General features: G+C 38.2%; 1 protein-coding gene across 1 annotated transcript; it reads right to left on the reverse strand.

Moving 5' to 3' along the window:
- Positions 1 to 18,853: 18,853 nt before the first annotated feature.
- On the reverse strand, positions 18,854 to 20,949 carry LOC127435061 (forkhead box protein D1-like). Its single transcript, XM_051688212.1, has one exon. The coding sequence runs from the start codon at positions 20,557 to 20,559 to the stop codon at positions 19,513 to 19,515; it is 1,047 nt and encodes a 348-aa protein (XP_051544172.1). The 5' UTR covers positions 20,560 to 20,949; the 3' UTR covers positions 18,854 to 19,512.
- Positions 20,950 to 21,072: the final 123 nt, after the last annotated feature.

Genomic DNA, 21,072 nt, shown 5'->3' on the forward strand with positions numbered 1-21,072 from the left:
TGATAAGTGATGTACAGGCACAGTAATGCTTTGAAATTTGCCCTCATATTCCATCAGTAAAAAGAGAAAGAGAGAGCGAGAAAGATGCTCTTAAAACAGCCGCTGGAGTTTTCCTGTCAAGGAAAACCTATACGGGGTAAGAGGTGGTATTCCTCTCGCTCCAATAAACACTCACATGAGCATTGTTTGTGTGAGTGTATGCTTTTCTTTTGTGGAAAACCTGCAAATTTGGACAGTGTCCTGAAGCAAATTGTTATTTCTGTTCACAAGTGTCCTTTTTCAATTGTCTATTTGGCCTTGATTGATTTGGCTAGTGTGGCCCAATAAAATCGCATGCTCAAGAATGTCAGGACTGCACAGGACACCAGTGTTTCCAACATGGCCCGACTCTCAGCTAGTCACGCAAGCTCCCAAGTGTGTGTGTGTGTGTGTTAATGTGTGCTTAAAGCTAGCCGTCTCTATTCTTGTGTGTGTCCTGCATTGAATCACAGTGCTTATTCAGGCTTGTCCTCAAGAATTGCTGGTTCTGGATGCAATCTCATTGCTTGCTGGCAGAAATTCTACAACAGCAAACTCACTCCTCTGTTTTCAACACTAATAATAGTTTCAGTTTGTGTAATTATAAGAAGTTCACATAAGGGTTATAAAGCATGCAATACATTTTTTAATTAGCCTATTCCTTTTTTGATCAAAATATCTCTGTATATGTATGTGCAAGTGATATTCAAAGGAGAACACGTTTTGCAAAGAAAAATTACTCTAATTCCTATCTGTGTGTTCACCAACGTGTAGTGTTGCAGCCTTCAGTGATAACAAATGCACACAAATACATGCAACGTTTCAAAAAGTGGGAGGTATGGCAGATATTGAGCTGCTTGTCCTCCCACTGAGTTAAACAGATGTGGAAAAGATACATGTTCATCTCTCTCTCTCTCTCTCTCTCTCTCTCTCTCTCTCTCTCTCTCTCTCTCTCTCTCTCAACACACACACACATACACACACACACACACACACATATACACACACAGTGATCTGTCATTAATTAAAACTCTCCAGTTCGGTAACTTCATTGATTCATGTCTGCAAGATGTCAGTAAGGTATGTAAATTCAACATTTGAAGTTCGGACATATTAGAAATCCAATTTACTCAGTCAACAGCAGACACTATCCTCAAAAACAGACAGAGGTTTGAGTTGTTGAATCATTGTACCCAAGTATTTTGTTTCCAAACTTGAGGAAAAATTGTGCAAGCTTTGCAAGCATTCACTCCAGGCAAACCTTCAAACCGACATCTGTTTGGAGCAGTTTACCTTTAAGGAGTGTTTACCTCTTTCTCCTGCAGCATTTTATTAGAAACTGAACAAACTGTCTCTGCTTGCCTCCAGGTCTCACTCCAGAAACATTGCGAGTGAGGTTGGAGCTGCATGCACCTCTGATGGTTTGTGTGTATGGCCTTGGGGGATATCTGAGGTGTAACTCATCCAGATGTTTGTGGAAGTTGGGGCACATTTAAGGAAGTCATACACTCTTCAAGCTCAACAGGTTAAATGTCACAGGATGCACAGCGGCACCTTTGGAAAAAAACTGACACATTGTGAATACATTGGAAAGAACAGAGAGCCTTGCTGTCAGTTTTAGCAACTGACAGCAAAACCTTCGATTTCACAGTGTGAGCTTTATTATACATGAGACTGTTGACTTTGAAACTTTTCGGACAAACTGCGGTTGCACAGAGTTTGTCTCTCTAAGTGAACAGGCTCTCAGTATGTCCACTCAAAAGTTTTATGACTCTGTGTGCAAGGGAGAGCGTTAACGGGTCGCGACCCGGCACAGTACTTTTTCTTTCAGAGGAGAAGATGGAAGACTTTGAGGGTCATGGCAAGCAAATTATCTGCTCATGACTGTGGAGAATGTGCATGTAATGTGCCACTGTGGAAATCAGTCAGACACAGTCTCTCTCTTTAACACACTCCCTCTCTTACTCGCTCGCTCTTTCTGCAGGTCCATAAAGCTGCGGTGGATTGTAATTCGTCCCAGTAGATAATGCCTTGGAAAAACAAAGCATGTATGTCTCACATTGATTTGGGTCAGGAATGTGTGTGTCTGTGCACTTGTGTGTTTGCTTTTGTTAGACACTTATAATATGCTAAGTCATATTGGCAATCAATGATGTGCACAGACAGGGGTGAAAAATCTGTGTGCTCTTAAAGGCACCTCCACTTAAAAGGGCACCTTCACATTTGTGAACAAAAGGTTTGCGCCCCTGTAGCCTCCGTTCTGTGTACGTCAGTGTTGGCAATATACCATAAAATAATTTTTAAACAATAGAAAACTGACAATTTTAGCTAATAAAACTTTTAGTTACTGAAAAAAGATAGCCTTTATTTTTGGAAAGACCTGTTATCTAAACTTGATAGGATGTCATATGACTCTGAAGAATTAAATTATATCATGGTGTAACGTTGGGTTCTTGGAGTGGAAGAGAGGAGAGACAGGAGTAAATCCTTTAATAGCAAATCGCTGGAGTAGAACAAATGCTGGAGTGGAAAAAACAATAAAGGTCAACAATTGTAATCGCTGGAGTGGAACAGACTATAAAGCTATACATCACAAAATAACTACACTACGTAACACTTCAAGGACTGACAATGGATGAACAAAACTAGAGGGTATTTATACACAAGGAACTAAATGAGGGAATGGAATACAGGTGAGGATGATGAAGAGCAGATGGAAGTGATGAGGGAAGTGAACTATGGGAGATGTAGTCCAGGGGAAAACTTCAAATAAGAGTCCTTGAAGAACATGAGGGAGACAGACTGTGACACATGGCAGATATTGTGGAAAATTGGCTTTATTTAGGGTTTATGAATCAGAGGCTGCTTTAAATTTCCCAATGACCGTTCTCTCCTCTGTTTGCTCATAATTGCATGGCATAGGGTTTTTAACTTATAGTTTTAGAGATGATCCTCTTCCAGCAACTCCAATGACCGCAATAAAAATCTCTGAAACAATCTTTGCACGACATACATTTGTAAACACATTTTAATGCACAGCCTCATACACAAGAACAAACCGTGTTTTGTTTTTTTAACTTTGAATTAATTTACACAGACACACACAGAGGTTTACAGTTTGAATCTTTTCAGCATGCAAATGTAGGTGTAATGTTTACCCTTCAATGTGTATGTATAATATATTAATATCTTTTTGTCATTACCAAAAATAGACACAATACCCCAGACACTGACAAACTTTTGACCTGAGATGTTGTATTTGTGTGTGTGTGAGAGAGATAGAGATGCTTTTGTGTTCACATTGCAGAACGTACTCTTGGGCACATTTGTGGTTTTGTTTTAGTTCAGTTATCCAACATAAACAGATAATTCTTACATCAATAAAAGAGATATGTAACTTAGTGGAATTCCCCCGAAGTGCAATTTAATGGGTTCAAAAACTGCATGTTCACCATGTTTTCTTTGGCACAACGTGTGTGTGAATGTGCATGTACAGTATGTACGTGTATACGTGTATTGCATGTGTGAATACGTGCATCTGTGTGTACAGTTGTAGGCCTATGTCATGCCTAGTGAAAGATTTTCTTGGGTTTTCTCAGCCTAGATGATTTCTTGGATAAAACAACAAATACTCTGGTAAAACAAAGCTAAGAATGTTGTTTTAGGCTCTGGAATACTGAACTATTAGTGAGGGACAAGCATTTGTTTTGTGGAGCCTGTCAGAAACGTTGGGCAAATATTATTTCAATGTGAAGATGAATAGAAGCATGTGCACTGGCACATAACAAAGGTCTGAACCTCTTAATAAAGAATTATAGATGAATTATCAAAAACAAACACGGGATAGAGGATGTAATCTGCATGCAAACAACTGTCAAAAAGGAAAAACGTACTCAGAGAAAGATACATTACTTTATACGGTAGCCAAGAAACAAACTCGGACATATAGAAAAGGACATTCATTTCACTTTTAAGAGATGTTATTCTGTTGCATATTTTCCAGTTGGCAAGCAGATATTTTGCTTTCATCTTTCATAATCACAAACTACATGTCTTTGTCATTGCAACAAACTACTCAAGCTATTAAATTTAACGCAATGGTGAACCAGGTTAACCTCGTCCACAACAAATCTATAACCAATAAAAACTTATTTTATTGGGCTGTAAGTAAGTTAATCCAAGAAGTTAAAGTGTGCACATACACATTGTGTTTTTACTTTATATTTAATATATGTGCATCCTATTCACAGCACATACTCTCAGACTAGACACACACTCTAAAAAGTGTGAACAATTGCCTGTACAACTGCTACTTTAAGAGCTATTTCTAGCTAAAATGACCCTTAATAATGACTTTCATTGGTGTAACACCAGAGCCATTTCTGAGCATATGGGGGCCCTAAGCAAATACTTGGATGTGCTACGAAATCCTAAATGATGACGAAAAACCCTCTGAGCAGTGCATGCCTGTCACATCTAGCTATAACTCTCTTTGCAGTTACATTCTCCCTTCCCTCTCAGGCCACAAAGGGGGCAACCTATAACTGTCTAATTGAGCCAAAAGAGCTGCCTGAGTCTTGCTTGCAGTTTTAATAAAGAAATAACTAAAATAATAATAATAATAATAATAAAAAATAAAAAAAAAAAAAAAAAAACGACCTTGCTTTGTGGGGAACCTTGATGGCTCAGGGGTCCTAAGTGGCCACTTTTACCACTTGTAGCTAGAAATGGCCCTGTATAACACAGTTTGGTCAGGTTTATTAAGTAGCTAATATTACATTTCTTTGACTTGAATATAACTAGGCTATTTAGATCAGGGTTTATCAATGGGGTCCGAGTACCCCCAGGGGTTACTGAGGGAGGGCTAGGGGGTCTGCGGATCTGTTCGAATAAGTCAAAAAGTTAACGCATACTAAATTATGTTTCATTCTGCTTTCTAAAGATAATTCTGGTCATAAATCATATGATTAATGGTGATTATTTTATTCTATTGACAACCATACTGTAGTTTTCCTCACCACTGTGGCCTTTAGGTTTTGCAAGGCATTATTCTCTGTAAAGCTATTTTGGAAAGCTATTTTTGTGAAAAGTGCTGTACAAATACATTTGAAAGTTTCTCTTCAGGTTTCTTTTTCTCAGTTTCCTAAACTCTAATAGTGGTTTGATAAAACGTACAAAGTCACAATCAACATAAAAATTAAATGTTTTTCAGAAAATGTTTTAAAGGGGTTGTGATGGAGAGCCTGCGAGTCACAAGATTTGTATCTGTCTAATGGACTTATTTAGTTTTACTCACCCATTTTCAATATTTATTGGGTGTTATTGTGCAAATATTTTTATCTGTCCTATTTATTGTATCTATTGGTGTTTTAACTCTTATTTTATCTCTTATTCTTATTTATTGAATTTATTTTGTGCTTGTATTATACCTTAAATATCCCATTTACACATGTAAAACAACATTTGCTTTTTTAATATATGCAGACATGCAATTTTTTAAAGGCAACCAAAGTTTCACCAAATTTGAGTTAACATTTTTTAAATATATAAACAAACAGGCTCATGGCAAATGTTTCAATGAGTCAATACACCCTAACATTCTGGTTTTACCCACAAACTTTAAGCTATGCTGTTCTTTAGAATGACTAATGCAGTTAAATTCTTGGGTAAAATTAATGATAGGCTACATCAAGATTTTACGTTAGAATTTCATCAGTAGGCTAAAATCAGCATGTACAAGTCTTGTAAATGGTCACAATTTCCTTTAAGATTCTTTTAAGAATTTTTAAGCACAATTGTAAATTCACTAGTTCATTTTAAATGGTCCAGTGCAACAGATTAATTTTTAAATGTATGTATCTATCTCAATTACTATGAGTTGAAAAAAGTTGCATGCATCGTAATTATAAGTGTCCAATAAGATGCCTTTAATGTGTTTTTTTTTCCCTTATCATTATTATGTGTGTCAGTGTCTGCGCATTCCTTATTGAGCGCGCTTGGTGTGCTCTTATTAGAGAATGCGGTTGCTAATATTAAGATCAGTTCTTCATTATTGAGCATATGTGTGCCTCTCCCTTGTGATTGGTGCGCCGCGCATTAAGTATTTGATTGATAAATGGTGTTTGTTGTCTTCCCTGTAAACTATTTAGTGCTTCACTTGCTCACAAAATGCAAGAGAAGCAGCAGGATGAACGCTGTAGGTTTGTTCTCTTTCTTGGTGAGTTGCGCGTTTGCTTTTTATTCTTGCATCTGTACCAATATTAATCTGTATATATTATTAGGTTGAAGTGGTGAGCTTAGTGTATGGCAAGAGTCTTTCTCACTGAAGGGAAGGTAAGTCCAATTTGGGCTTTAGTGGGGTGGTTTATAAAGGGTTCCATTTGTAAGTTTTAAGTGCATTCATAATAAGTTTTCCATTGCAGGTGGTGTGCCCCAGCTGCTGTTTCTTCATACCAGTTTCTTCACATCTGTTCCAGCGTACTGTTTCATCATAGTCGCTTCATGTTTGTTTTGCCAAACTTGTTGCACTACATTTGTCTAGTTTCTGTATTGTACAGTGCAAAACATGTATATAAAGGGAAGGGAATGTGGCACAGATGGAGATGGCTTGAATAATGGAACCCTGTGCTCAAAAAACACTTATCTAATTTATGTGTATGTTGTTCAAGAAATGAAACGTCTGTCGGGTTATACACACAAAAAATATTTTATAATTAATACTTGCCAAATAAGAGCATCACTAACGAGTTCGGCTCAGGTGTCTTCAATAAGAAAATCAGATCCAGATCGGGTTTCGTGATGATAATAATGTGGGAAATTGCGCTATTAAAGTAACTTAACTTGCACTTACACCAGCACATATAATCTACATTAAGTAGAACTGAAACAGGTGCTGGTAGGTCCAAAGATATGAAACTAATGCTGAAACTTCTATCTTACTCCAGAAGTTAGTTTGTTGGCTCGTTATTCGTTTACAATTTGGTTTCTCCTACCCCAACAATTTTACAATGATATCATTAGCACAATTAGGTTAAATAATATATGACTGTATCATGCAGGCATAAAATATTGAACTCAAATGGGCAAGCTTGTAGCTGGAGAATTGTGCCTAAAAATGCTCCTATGGGCATTTTCATTCACTATAGCGCTTCTAAGGGACCGTCTGAAAATTCCACCCATACATCTAAAAAGTCGGAGGTGTCCAAGTATTCACTCATTAATTCGTTCAATTAAAGTTATACATATAATTTACAATCTTTGGGGTGTTTTTTATTTTTTATTTATTTTTAATAATTGTATAAGGCAAGACAGTTGCATTAAACACATGGACACCAGCGATGTTTTAGCAGTGCGTGGACTATTCAGACGGTCTCTTTTGCACCACAAGTGAATATTTAATAATATTTAACTTAAACTTTACCCCGCTAAAAATTATGCAGTCATAATGCATTGGTGTTTTGTTTAAATATATTACACCCTATAAATGGGTCTTTATACATGAAAATATAGCTGCCTTTATTTCTTAGGAAGGGGTCCTTTGCGAGAGGATCATCATATATAAGGGTCCTTGGCATCCAAAAATTTTGAAAACCCCTGAATTTTAGATAACCACATTAAGTACATTTTTGATTAACACATTTACAGTGCATCTTCAGTACATTTTCAAAAGAACAGTGTTTTCATCCCTGGCAATGTTTTCCATTTTTGGCAACATTTTTTTTTTTTTTTAATGTTTTGGGAGCGTGTTATTTAAATAGAGGGACTCCCTACATGACGGCTTTATTTCAGAAAGAGAAAGACTTCAGAAACCCAGTGATTCATGAATAGAAAACATGACCAAGTAAATATGTGCAATTACAAAATATGTATGATGAACATATGATCTATTTTGGTTGACATTTCTCTCTGCGTCTCATACATCCAGGTAAACGGGAGGAATGACAATGGAATGAAAATGTAAGTGTAGAGGTTTCAAAGAGAGTTTTGGGTTAAAGAGCAGTGCATTACACTGGGCAGCCTCAGTAATTAATGCTTACCACCCACCCATAAAGCCCTCCAGCCAAAAGCTGCAGAGAGCTGACAAAATCACAACCGTGTGTTTCTGTGTGCGCGTGCATGTGCTTTAACTTATACGTGTACATTTTTTTCCACTGTGGTTTTTGAACCTGTTTATATATATATATATATATATATATATATATATAATTTGTATTCTCGCTTTTACAGTGTAAGTGTGTTCATGTACATGAAAGCTTACCAAAGGTGCAAACAAGAGATAGACTGATGGCTTACTAAATTAATGTGTGAGTGAAAGGAAAGAAAGAGAAAGAGGGGCCTTCCTTAGCCAGCATATATTTTATAAGTTGAATTGAAGATCTGGCAGCTGGTTTGTTTGGAAAGAGAAATAGATTTACAAGGCACTGAGCGAGAGCAGCAGTTAAGGAAATCTACAGTCCTTCAGCCGCACAGCATCTCGCATATATACTGTATCCAGTTACCCCCTCATCCCACAGACTCCACTCCAACCTCCTACTGCGATCCATTCAAAATCTACACCACTCACACACATACAAAGTCACGTACACACACCCTGACCACCCTGAAGCGTCACCCTTCAGCCGTCTTGGAGACCCGAACTACCGGCTCAGTTCCAGCTATGTTGTGACAGGACACAGGAAGCATGTGCTGCCTTGGGAGGAAGTATCAAATCAAACAGCATCTTTTTCTACTTTAGAAGGATATTCCGGAGCGGTCAGAGGTGCTTTACACAGACGTTTAAAATAGGCCCATTGGAAGAGGGGATAAGCTAAGACAAAAGCCTGCATTCATCTGGCCCACATCGGGAAGCATAATGTTATTGCACAGGCTCACTTTTTACCGGAGGGACAGAGGGACCACAGTCACAGTGAGAAAAAGAGAGACATTGAACACAAAAGTGAGAGAATTCATCCTTCATTTTGTAATTTCAGTCCTTCTTCACTGAAATGGATGAAGAGAGATGCAAATAAGGGGATGTAGAAGAATGAAAAGAAAACAAAAGGGAGACCTCCTCACTTTTTTTTCAATCATTCTCTTACTCCGTAAACAAAAGCAGAAATACACATATGCACAAAATTACTACCTTAAGATGACTGAATTGCTCTTGCAGGATGCTGCCTCTGTTTTCTATTTCATTGAGAGAGAAAAAATGTCATAATGAATGCAGTGTGCAAGAGGATTTGTCAGTATTTATTCATAAAGGAAGGCAACAACAGCATAATCACTGCTGCAGTTGTAAATCATTTACAGCAAATGCAGATTCAAAGGACATGATGTGTACAATCATGTCACAATCATGTATGTTTCATAATGCAATCAGCTCCCTGTCAAGGAAAGCAGTAACTTGATTGAGTTTAATTCTGAACATGTTTCAGTAGACCATATAACCTTGGCAATGCTTCAGAAAGGCTTTGCACACTTCTCCCCAATCTCATGCTCCATCATTCTACATAAGCCACTATGGCATGGAGGTGCAGGCCTGCAAATGTTTCCCCTTTTACCTCTAATCACGTGACACCCCTAAACTCTCCCTTCCCTCACCTCTGGGATCCCACATATGGCCTGTGGTTTTCGATCATTATCTTGCAGATTATCAAAGCTCCAGACCTCAAATCTGTTGTGGGGTCTGTTAGGATGGAGTTTGCAGGGGTGTTCAGATGTGGCTCACTCTTAGGCAGGGGGTTCCCTCTTGAGTAGATGAATGGAACAAAGTGTGGCACAGATGGAGATGGCTTGAATAATGGAACCCTGTGCTCAAATATGTGTACTTCTTTATATAGTATGCCAAAAGCAGTATGTCAATGGATTTGGGTGTCTGAAAAGTGTTCATAAAACAATAGACGAAGAACCTGAATGACAAACTTCATCCGGTGAGACTCTGAAGTGTGCATCCACAGGACATTACCTCATAATGCCATGGGAGCTGAGGAGGCATCACGTTCAAAATGAAGAATTTAAAAAATGGCAGACAACCGTGAGTCAGGCAGCTCTTTTCAACTGTGAGTGCTATATATACACAATTCCTTGTGCTTCAGTTGTACTTGTTTAACTAAACCAGAGTAGACTATTCTTGCAATTGTTTTTACTATGTTATATATGCGGGTGATGGGACAAAGCCCACATTCCCACATCAAGTATGTCTGAGAATATATTCATATACTTCTCACCTGTATACCTAAATGACATACTTTTTTAACAGCCTAGAGTTCTTTATCAAATGCATTATGTACTCTGACGGTACACAAATTCGGAAGTAGCCAAAGAGTTTGCATGTGCACCTCTGTAAGGGTGTGGTGAGACAAGGATTTGAGCCTTATGTTACACCATAACTTTCACCATTGACTGGAGAAAATGGCCAATGACTGATGAAATTGCAGCATCCTGTTCATTCCAGAGGAGGGAAGTCGAGAAGGGAGAGTGCAAAATGAGAAGGAGAGTGAGAAGCAGGCTAAAAGAGGAAGGCTTCATGGGTGGTTCCCTCTGTTGCCTTTGGTTTAGCTGAATGAGTGACAGGGGCGTCATGCAAATGCGAAGTTCAGAGAGCAAGCATAGACAGGATCTCTCAATGTCTGCTTTTCCTGGCCACACACATGCACGTGTTCTCTCTCTCTCATGCACACAGTTTTGACAGCCATCCTCAAAATGCTTATTTTAACAACAATGTCTCTGTTTGTTGAATGTCTTCTTGAAAAATAAAAAATGATGAATAGCCTGCGAGACAGAAATTGGACAACATTTGGAACAAATTGGACAGCATGAAATTAGAAATGAGAATTTATGACAAAATGCCATTGAAATGCCATTTTGCCATAGAAATGGACTTTGTGTGTTTAGCTATAGATGGCAAAACCCTTAGCCAGAGAGAGAGAGAGAGAGAGAGAGAGAGAGAGAGAGAGAGAGAGAGAGAGAGTAGTCTTGAGCCTCTGGTTAACGTCCAATGCAGTGCACGGTTTAGGTTACCTACGGGTGTCACTGTGATGAATGGCCCGGCATAGCGTGCTAAAATGTTTATACTCCAGTGGCGTTATTGCATGTAACTGGCATCCACAATCAGGCTGTTTGGGGAAACACGATTGGGTCAGTCATTATAGGAGACATGAAAGTAGCAAAGTATGTCTGTCTATTAGCTACTGTTTCGGCAAGATTATTTTTCACATGAATAGAAAAACAGTAGCGTGACACATAAATCACACTCTCTCTCAACTTCTCATTTAGAAAGTACAACACATTTGGCCCACTATTTAAAAAGTATGTTTTATTTATTGCACCTTTAAGTCATAAGAAGCACATATCAAGACAACAGGAAATGTACCACTTCATAACTGACTGATATAAAACAAGAATATGTAATTCTAAAAATATAAATGTGTAAAATAATTTCAAAATGTGGGATTCCAAACAATTGTACAACATAACACTGTAAAATTATATTGCAAATAGTTATATATTTAAATAATTCTCGACCAGTTTAAATGAAATGTGGTCAAATGGGATCTTCCAACTCTAAACTGATGACATAATAGGTGTGCTTATGCAATTTTATGGCGTTGAAAACCTTTTCTTTTTCAGCTTGATCATGGCTTCGGCCATAACACTCTTTCAAGTGCTGACAAAGTTATAAAAAGATCATCAGAACAGTCTGGTTCTGGAACCGGAATTAAAAATCCTATTCAATTTTTCTATTGGCCAACTTATTTTTTCCATAACATAAACCTTGGAAGACAGAGCTACTATGAGCTCTGAGGATGTGGATGGTCGATGGTTTATGCTTGTGTTAAAGTCTCAAGTCTGCATTATTTCATCTTCATTTTTAAAGAATCATGTTTATTAGTGGAATTCCTGGTGAAGAACTATACTACCCATGAGCCAGCTGAGAAAGATCCACCAATCAGAGATTTGCGGCCAAGAAAGTGGGCCAAACTAGCCTGACAGGGACCACCCACTCGCATGACACCTTGCAAATGACACAATCAAGTCTCCCTACACTTTCAAACTACCTATATGTATATTTGTATATAGCTCAATATTTTGCAATAAACAAAATGCATTATTAATCAACATCTTTAAATCAATAGTTTTATATTTTCCTATAGCCTATCATTTTGTATTTGATTACATCATTTGCAGTGCTTCATGGTTTTATTTCATTCTCTCAAGAAAGACAGTAAATACACTGTTTTGTACCTTTTTGTCAGATTTTAAAAAAAAATAATAATAATTTGCTTCAAATTAAAACATTATAACATTGTTATTCACCACTATCCCAACATCACTGGCTGGTTTGGGTCATAACTCAGAACTTGTTTTACACTTGAAGTAAGGAATGCATATTTTAAATGAAAGGCTAGTGTGGACTGTCTGTTAATGTGTGATTTTTATATTTTCTTAATGACATTTTTAAGTATGATAATAAAAAACATGTGCATCAAAATAGCCATCATCAAGCAGAGCTACTGAACATATTTTCATAACCTCTCCACAGGAACCCCTTCAATTCAATGAGAACACAGACAGCTGGACAAATAGGAAGATGGGATGGTGAAAATATAGCAGCAATTGGCAGCTTACAGAAAAAAGAAAAAAAGACAACACCGAAACAGAAATAGAAGCAGAAAGGGATAAAGAGATAAAGTGGAATTGACAAAAGACAGAAAGAAATAGAGGAAGAAGAAAAGAGAAAGCATGAAAGGAAGAGAGAAGTAATTAACTGAAGTTGGGTGGCAGAGAGACTAGGTTAGTGGGCTCTCTAACTCTCTCTAATTGGAGCTGCATTCAGACCTGGCTTTAGTTCTCAAACTTGCTAATGGAGCGTAAAACACACACATACGCACACAAACACACACACACACACACACACACACACACACACACACACACAGTGTCCGTCTCTATACAGCTACAGAGGATAAGTGTTGCTGGGCTACAATGTGAATAGATCAGAAAGGGTTTCAACACCTCCCATGGAGGGCATTCACTGCCTTATTACATCTCTCCTTGTAACACATCTCTTGTTTATTCACACACACACACACACACACACACACACACCCCACCCACACCATTGGGTTACAAAAAGTTACATTAATACAGGATGTTATCAAAGTGGGACATAGAAGGGAGAGTGTGTGTGTGTGTGTGTGTGTGTGTGTGTGTGTGTGTGTGTTGGTGTCTGATCTGTTGGTGTCAGTGGAACCAAACTTGAAATTATCTTCAAACACTGCATATGCTCTTGACAATATTTAGCATACAAAGCTTTTCATTTTGCCATATTTTAAAGTACATTTCTAGTTAAACATTCCTATAAGGTTTCTTGATTTAAAAAAGTAATCAGTTTATTTTTTGCCCTATAATTTTGAAAAGATTTTGTAGTCTAGTTTGGCCTCAGTTGAACTGTTTCAAGCTAGTTAATTTGCCCTATACATGTAAACACACATGGGCAGCAAATAATCAGTATAATCAAATCAGGTCAGTATAATCTTTTCTGGTCTACTTTTCATCAGCCTGAAATGAGCTTAAATGTATTTATTTGTTTTGGGGTTGTTTATATTTGAATAATCACTCTGATATTTTAAGAGTAAATATAGTCCTGTTGGCTCTTCGTAGGTTCAGATCTGGCCTGGGTCATGTCCCGATCCCCCTCTCTCTCCCCCACTTTAATGTAAGCCTCGACTGTCATGAATAAATAATTTAATACCAAAAATGGTCTATGGCAATTGTTATATTGGAGTTTGCACTGTGGACATCAGACAGCATAAACTGTCATCATTCAGTGCAAGTGTAGATACTGTAGTTAGTATTAAGTGAGTATTGTTGTGTCAGTAGATAATGTGCTTTACCTTGACTGTTACCTTTCAGCCACTTTGACATGGCTCAAGCCCTGATCCTCATAACCTTTAAAATTTGCTGGGTAAACTTCTAACTGGGGGTTTGAGGTCAAACCTCAGCAATGCTACATTAATATAAATGCCGAAAAACAAAGATTTGATCAGAAGTTAACTTTAAAAGGTTTTGTAAACTTTAGCCTCTTTGTGTGGTTTATTGGTGCTGCGCACCCACTCACACTTTTCTGTCCAAATTTCAGTTGGTTCAGAATTGTGGATGTAACAACATAAATTATGACTGCCTCTGTTTGTGTATTGTTCTTTGGTCTAATGCTGACCACAAAGACATTCGCTCACTATGTAGTCCACTCAATCTTCAAATTCCTGTCTGGGTTGTGCTGGTGTGTGTGTGTGTGTGTGTGTGTGTGTGTGTGTGTGTGTGTGTGTGTGTGTGTGTTTTTAATGTTTTGTCCCTTGTTGAAAAGATAACATCAAGTGGAATTTTTGCTGATGAATATTACAGGGCAAAATATGTCTAAATTTTACAACCTTATTATAGGCCTAGAATTTTAGCAGGCACCATATTCAACCATATTATTTATTTATTTTAGTTGTTGTTAGGCTATGTAATGTTACTAGATCCACCAAATCCATTGTTTTGTCATCAAAAGTGCTCTGACTTTTGAAATAGGTTACTTATAGGAGAATTCGAAATTAAACAAAAATTGGGGATTTTTTTTTTTTTTTTTTCTTCTTCATTAAGAAATGTATGTGCGCTTTAGATGTATCGACTCTGCGAGGCATTTATCCGTTTCCCTCCGGTAGGTTGCTACCAGCGTCTTTTCTCAATCCGTAATTTGAGGCCTACATTGTGAATCATTTATTCTATTAGTTCAGAGCACTTAAGGTAAAATACAGCCTTCTGATTTTCATGATTTTCTGGTAATAAGCAATCAGCAAAGTAGGCTTATTATGCTGTGACAAGTTGCAAATAACAGCATAATAATAACAATAATAATGTAATTTTAAACAACGACTACCATAATAAGTGTTGTTATTAATATGTCAATAATATATTAATAGCCTACATATTATTTAATCAATGCAGAAATTAGCTCACAATTAAATATAGCCTATTATTACAGCATTATTAAAAGGAACATGTATTTGTGACCAAATGCTGTTTTGTTTAAATTGCACAAAAAATTAAATTTTTTAATAAAGACCAGTCAAAGGCATATGCCGAAAACTAATTATGAAATTATGAACATAACAGCATGTATCTGACTCTGGTATAAAAGCCGGTAGGCTATCTTAAATTGAGCTACAGGCACTGTAAGATTATAACAATAAAACTGTAAAACATTGTGACGCTTAGGCTACTTAGTGCACAGAGCAAACATGTGAATCAAAATGTAATCATGAGATCATAACTCCCATTTTATAAACTCTTGAAAAGTTGTTTTAAATTACCAGTGATATGACGGCGACAGCTTTTTTTTTTATTCTTGTTATTTTTATGTTGTTATTATTATTTTTTTTTACAATATTCTTGTAAATCGTAACTAATATGCTTGTGTTATTATGGTACATAAAATGTATAAATTTGTAAATATACATTGAGGGCTGATTTCAACGTAATCTCTAAATAAATAAGGTAGCCTATAGGAAATGTGTTGTATTCAACATAACGTCAGTTGAAATGAAACATAGGCTAACCATTAACAAGCCACTAAACTTTGTTTTTACTTGATCATATTGGGTGTACTGGATGTTTAAAACATAATAAAATATAAATATCTACTGACTGTTTTGAACAATGTTCACTCATTGTGTGGCCAGTCACGTATAACTCGACCAATATTTATAGATGTCTTTATTTGTTAATTAAGTATGTATGATGTGCACGTGTGATTGTAGGCTATCCTTTTGTTTTATTGTCAAGGGGGACTTAGGACAGGTGGAATTAAGAGATGAGGTGTCTCACTTTAAATCGCGCCCTTGAAGGTGCATTCTTATTATTTCAAAATTCTGCAATAGCTGCCAACTAAATGAGTTTAGATTTGATGAGCCTGCTCATTTCGAATGGGCGTCTTGTAGCCTGAATATATTCAAGTTGGTGTTTTCATTTCAAAGCGAAAGCTTTATTGGCCTCGGGATAGATTATCATTTAGTTTGTCCACTACCATTCTGTTCACACCAGGCCGCTCCCCTAGTAACCATCTATAATGTATGAACCTGGCTAGATTAAAGCGCCATAGTAGAGTTGAGCACGCGAACGGTCTTTGCAATTCAGCTGCACGAGCCCAATGGCGCCTTCAAAGCAGCCAAGAGAAAGACTAATACGTATCCATTTCATACATTTCCATCATTATATGCATGAACTTCCGAATCTGAACTTGAACTTTTTAGTGCGGAATATTTACCCTTGTCACGTTTATCTCCAGCGAGCAGTTGCATGGTTGCATCACAGTGGCACTACTCTAGCTTGTTTGTGTGCATGTAAGCGTGCGAGCGTTTCCTGCTCCATTGGCCTACTGAACTATCTCTCCTGTGCGTTTCCTCTGCGTCCACTCTAGGCATTCGTGCGCCCCCATGCACAGGGCCACAAAGAAACACACATATACAAATTTGGAAAATATTCATTTGCTTTTATTTTCCATATGGCTCATTTTAAACCGCGTCCCTCTGGACGTAGTCCACATTTGTTTCCCTAAAAATGTTGGTCATCTGGTTTAGTCTCAAAACATGTTCAATTGTGGTCTTAATTGTCGTCTCTTTGAAGAAGTTTATCTATAATTACAAACCATTATTCTGCAGTAGGCATCCAAACAGCAGTTAATTATAATGGCTGCCAATGGCCTTGGCTGAAGTTCAGCAAACTGGCCTCCTTAGCTTCTCCACACTGGGCATACGAATTTAGCCCTCTGTTAAACTGGCCGATTTCTAGTTTACTGGATGAACTGAATCCCTCACAATGACCAAAAGAGAAGAGTGTTCGCCCATGGACAGGGCCAGCTGGATCAGATCACGCCGATTATCATCAACCTGAGGGCAAGGAAAGACCACGTTTCTCACCCCGGTGACACTGTGCTGTCTCTGGGTACTAATAACGGAGATAAATGTGGGAAAGAACATAGCCATTTCGTTTGATATCAGGAAGAAACCATATATGTGTAATAACTGCTATTATTTTGATATTCTAGCAACAGTGTTAGCTGACTACATCTGACCCCAGTGCAGTATTTAATTGTATTGGGCAGGGAAAAATTTTATCATCCAGATTAGTTCAAATAAATTAATCTTGATGAGTATTTAGAACTTTTTCTTTCTTTTGAGTTCAGGAAACTGACACCTTTTAAGTAACCTGGACTGTTTTATTGTTTTTGGTTTGGTAAACTCAAATTGGGCTGGGGATTTCTTGTTCCCAGCATGCTTTGCATGGGACTCATTAGGGAAAGTAAATGTTAAAATATTATTGTATGTGTTTTTGCAACATGAATGCAAAGGGGAAAACTTGTTAGTGTTTAATGTTTTGTTTTATTGCCATTTAGAAGAGTTTCTGTTATGCTGGAGTTTTGGGGGTTACCATTACAGTGAAGAGTGGAGCTTGAGGTTAGGTTGAGGACCTATAGCACGAGTGACTTTTTCTGCTTTTTCCATTATCAAGCAATTCACTAGACAGACTTAGGCGAATAAAGTGATGGAAATAACTGATTTGTGTTGCAAAAATTAAATAAATAAAAATCTGGGGGTTTACTCAAAATTCAAAGTCAAGTGCTATCAAAATATTTGAGTTAGCTTACTCAATTTTTCAATTTAAGAGCAATGAGCATGGATAAGTAGAAAAAAACCAAAACCTGACAGTTCCACTTACTTAAATTTGGAATTTATTAACTTCATAAATTAATTGATTACCTCTAAATTCTGCTAAATTATTCGGGTTTACAGTGTGATTGCTTAAATTGTTTTATCTTTCTTCTAACGATTAATTCCGAGCGGCATTCCTCTACCTTCCAAGCTTCAGAAAATAAATAGCGTGTCATCGTGTTATGCTATCAAGCACATCACTCACTCTCTTGGCCTTCAAAGCACAGGCCCGATTTACAGTGTTCGGATGGCAACTCCAAGCCTCTAAACTTTGCCCTTCCATTGATAATTGATAAATGGGCAATCCACATTCATAAATGTGTCAGAGCACAGAAACTTTGCCGTTTTTCTTTTAAAGGGTGACTACACAACAGTTCCCACAAAGACCTCAGTTCAACTAGACAGTCATCGAATATCGTTATTAGAATCAATAGGCCTACATTTGATCCATTTATCCAGTTGGCAAAGATAGGCTATATGGGCGTCCTGGAGTTTAAATCTTCAACTGACACGAGTTTAGCTTGTCGTATATGGCTGAGACAAATTACTCCGTGATACTGCTTGTCATTTCACAACAGCTCCATCGTAACCTTTGTAAGGTTCAGCTGCGCCTCTTCCTCTCTTTCTGTCTCTCTCTTGCCTTCTCACACACACATTTGTGTTTTTTTTCCTCAAGCAATGCATGACGCCATCGAAAGCTCGGAAAATTCTGTAACAGCAAAACTGCCGCCTCATCTTCTATGTGATGATAAAGAATATAGCTTATATTATTATTATTGCTATTATTATTATTATACTGTTGTTGTAATTGTTCTTACAATAAAAAAAAAATAAAAAAACAGACTATAGCTACCCCACTACACCTCTAAAAACATATAGACTACTTTTTGTGAAATCTAAGGCACTTAAAGATGAGAAGTGGCTATATGTATGCATTTTTTATCATGTCCTGTACTTAAAAAGTGTAAACTGCTATTTTTAACTTAAGGAGCTATTATTCGATCTAACCTTTAAAAAATGTTGTGTAACCTAATGTAATTTAGAAGTTAATACATGAAACACATTTTTAGGTTACTATTTTTATTTTTATTGTATTTTTTCTCAGTGTGGTTGGATTTATTTTCAGGATACTTAAAAGGATCAAGGCAAAGTGAAGGCCTAAATCATAGTAGAATCATTGAAAGCTGTGGAGAAGACTGTGTAGCTGTCTATCAATGAGTTAATTTCCACTCATTTCATTTTGTAAAACAATATTTATTATTAATGAAAAACAGACTGTGTAAAAAATATCACACTCCGAGTATACAATACCAAAGAATGTACATTGTGTTGAGATGTACACGTAAAAAACGCTCGATTTTTAACCCTCGTGAATTTTCATTTACAAAGTGAATAATAATAAAAAAAAAAAATAATAAAAAAAATTGTCAAACTAGAAAACATTTGTGTTTTCACATAAAATATATAATTGTAGACATTTGACAATTATTTTGATATCCTGTTAAAAATGTTGTCCTGAGACGCCCTATGCAGTGATTACCACAATCAAATTGACAACGAAAAGTTCGTGGGGGCGGAAATTGGATTAAACTTAAATGTTAACATAAATATATATTTTATATTTCACAGCTTGAATATAGGCACGGAAGTGTTACTGTTCACCATTCAGCTGCGTTTAAAAAAAGAAACAAAACAATACAAAAATAATCCTACCTTAAACATAGGAGTGTATCGCTTTAAAACATTTAGACGTTTAGTTAAGAAATTAACAGCCGTTCGTGCCACTGACAATCCTGTTGGCGTAGGTTTCGTGTAAAGACGTCGGTCCATGCAAAACTCCATGGAGGGGATGTGGCGGGTTTGGGGAGTGCTGAGACGCGAGGGTCGGCGGCAGCACTGGGACCACCGGGGAAGTCCGTGAGGGACAGTGCGAGTTCGTAGGGCTTAAAGAGCTCCCAATTATGCTGACTATGGAGAAAGGAGAACGGTGAACCGGGGACTTGACCGCAGTCTGTATGGGGGAGGAAAGACCGGGACTTAGTGGAGGATAGAAGCGCGAGCGGACGAGCTCCGTTGTGTTTGGCATGAGGGAAGGCGCGGGGATAAGAGTTCCGGTGTGTGGATGCCGGGACGGGGGAGACGGCTGCTGTTGCTGCTGCTGAAAGGCGAGGAGCGCAGAATGCGCGTGGTAAGACTGAAGCTGTAGACCGTATCCGCAACCGTAAGGTCCGTAGCCGTATACAGCGGGCGCGGGGAGGAAGCCTCCGTGCTCCCGGAGAAGTTCCGGCGCTTGCTGGCGTTTAAAGCGTTTCCGGCGCCGTAGAAAACTCCCGTTATCAAACATGTCGGCTGACTCTGGGTCCAGTGTCCAGTAGTTGCCTTTACCTGGGTTCCCAGGCTCCCTAGGTATCTTGACGAAACAGTCATTTAAGGACAAGTTGTGTCGGATAGAGTTCTGCCAAGCTGGGAACTTTTCCCGGTAGTATGGAAATCTGTTACTGATGAAGTCACAGATCTCGCTGAGCGTCAGACGCTTCTTGGGACTCTGGAGGATTGCCATGGTGATGAGTGCGATGTAGGAGTATGGGGGTTTTACCAGGGTGTTTTTTGTCGCTGGCTTGTAGGGGTCCCGTGCGGTGGAGGCATCCACACAAGGCAGGGAACCGTTGAGCAGGATCTCGTCGTGCATCTGAGCCACCTCGTCCACGTAGGAGCGTGTGTGCCCGTCACCATCATCTCCCTCCCCAACCACGTCGATGTCGGTCTCCTCCGAGAGCACAGACGCATCCGACATCTCGGAGCTCAAAGTCATGGCTCTCTCTCTCGCCTGATGGGCTACGGCGGAGAAGCGCTGGATGTGCTGAGCCTGCGTGTTACCTGCGCTCTCGATTCTGGAGAAGTCATAAGACGCGTCGAGCAGATACGCGAGTGGCAGAGAGGACGGGCCAGTGTGTCACCAGTGCCATAGACTTTTAATGGATTGATATCGACTCTGAATCAAGAGGTCGCCTAGATCGCAACATCCACACGCGTGTTCTATAGTGGGAGTATCGGGGGAGACCCTCCTAAAGGCCAAACCAGGATTCCAAAGAGGGCGGACCTTTCCTTGCGCTTTATACCAGCACCCTGATCACATGACAATAAAGCGTCACCATTGCTATTGAGGAGATAAAAAAAAATATCAGGCAGAAAACAGTCTTCGAATAATAACCCCAAGAACTGTGAAGTTCATCCCTATCATTAGTGGTCATCTCTGCTTATTCCAATGCTTCGGTGGGATTTTTCATGTCCTGGGTGAAATGCTGTCTTTTTAATAGCCTGACTC

This window comes from Myxocyprinus asiaticus, chromosome 4 (genome assembly GCF_019703515.2).
Source record: "Myxocyprinus asiaticus isolate MX2 ecotype Aquarium Trade chromosome 4, UBuf_Myxa_2, whole genome shotgun sequence".
Classification (NCBI taxonomy): domain Eukaryota; kingdom Metazoa; phylum Chordata; class Actinopteri; order Cypriniformes; family Catostomidae; genus Myxocyprinus; species Myxocyprinus asiaticus.

Excerpts from the sequence above, each read along its gene's own strand:
- LOC127435061 (XM_051688212.1), bottom strand. The coding sequence starts at position 20,559 with ATGACTTTGAGCTCCGAGATGTCGGATGCGTCTGTGCTCTCGGAGGAG.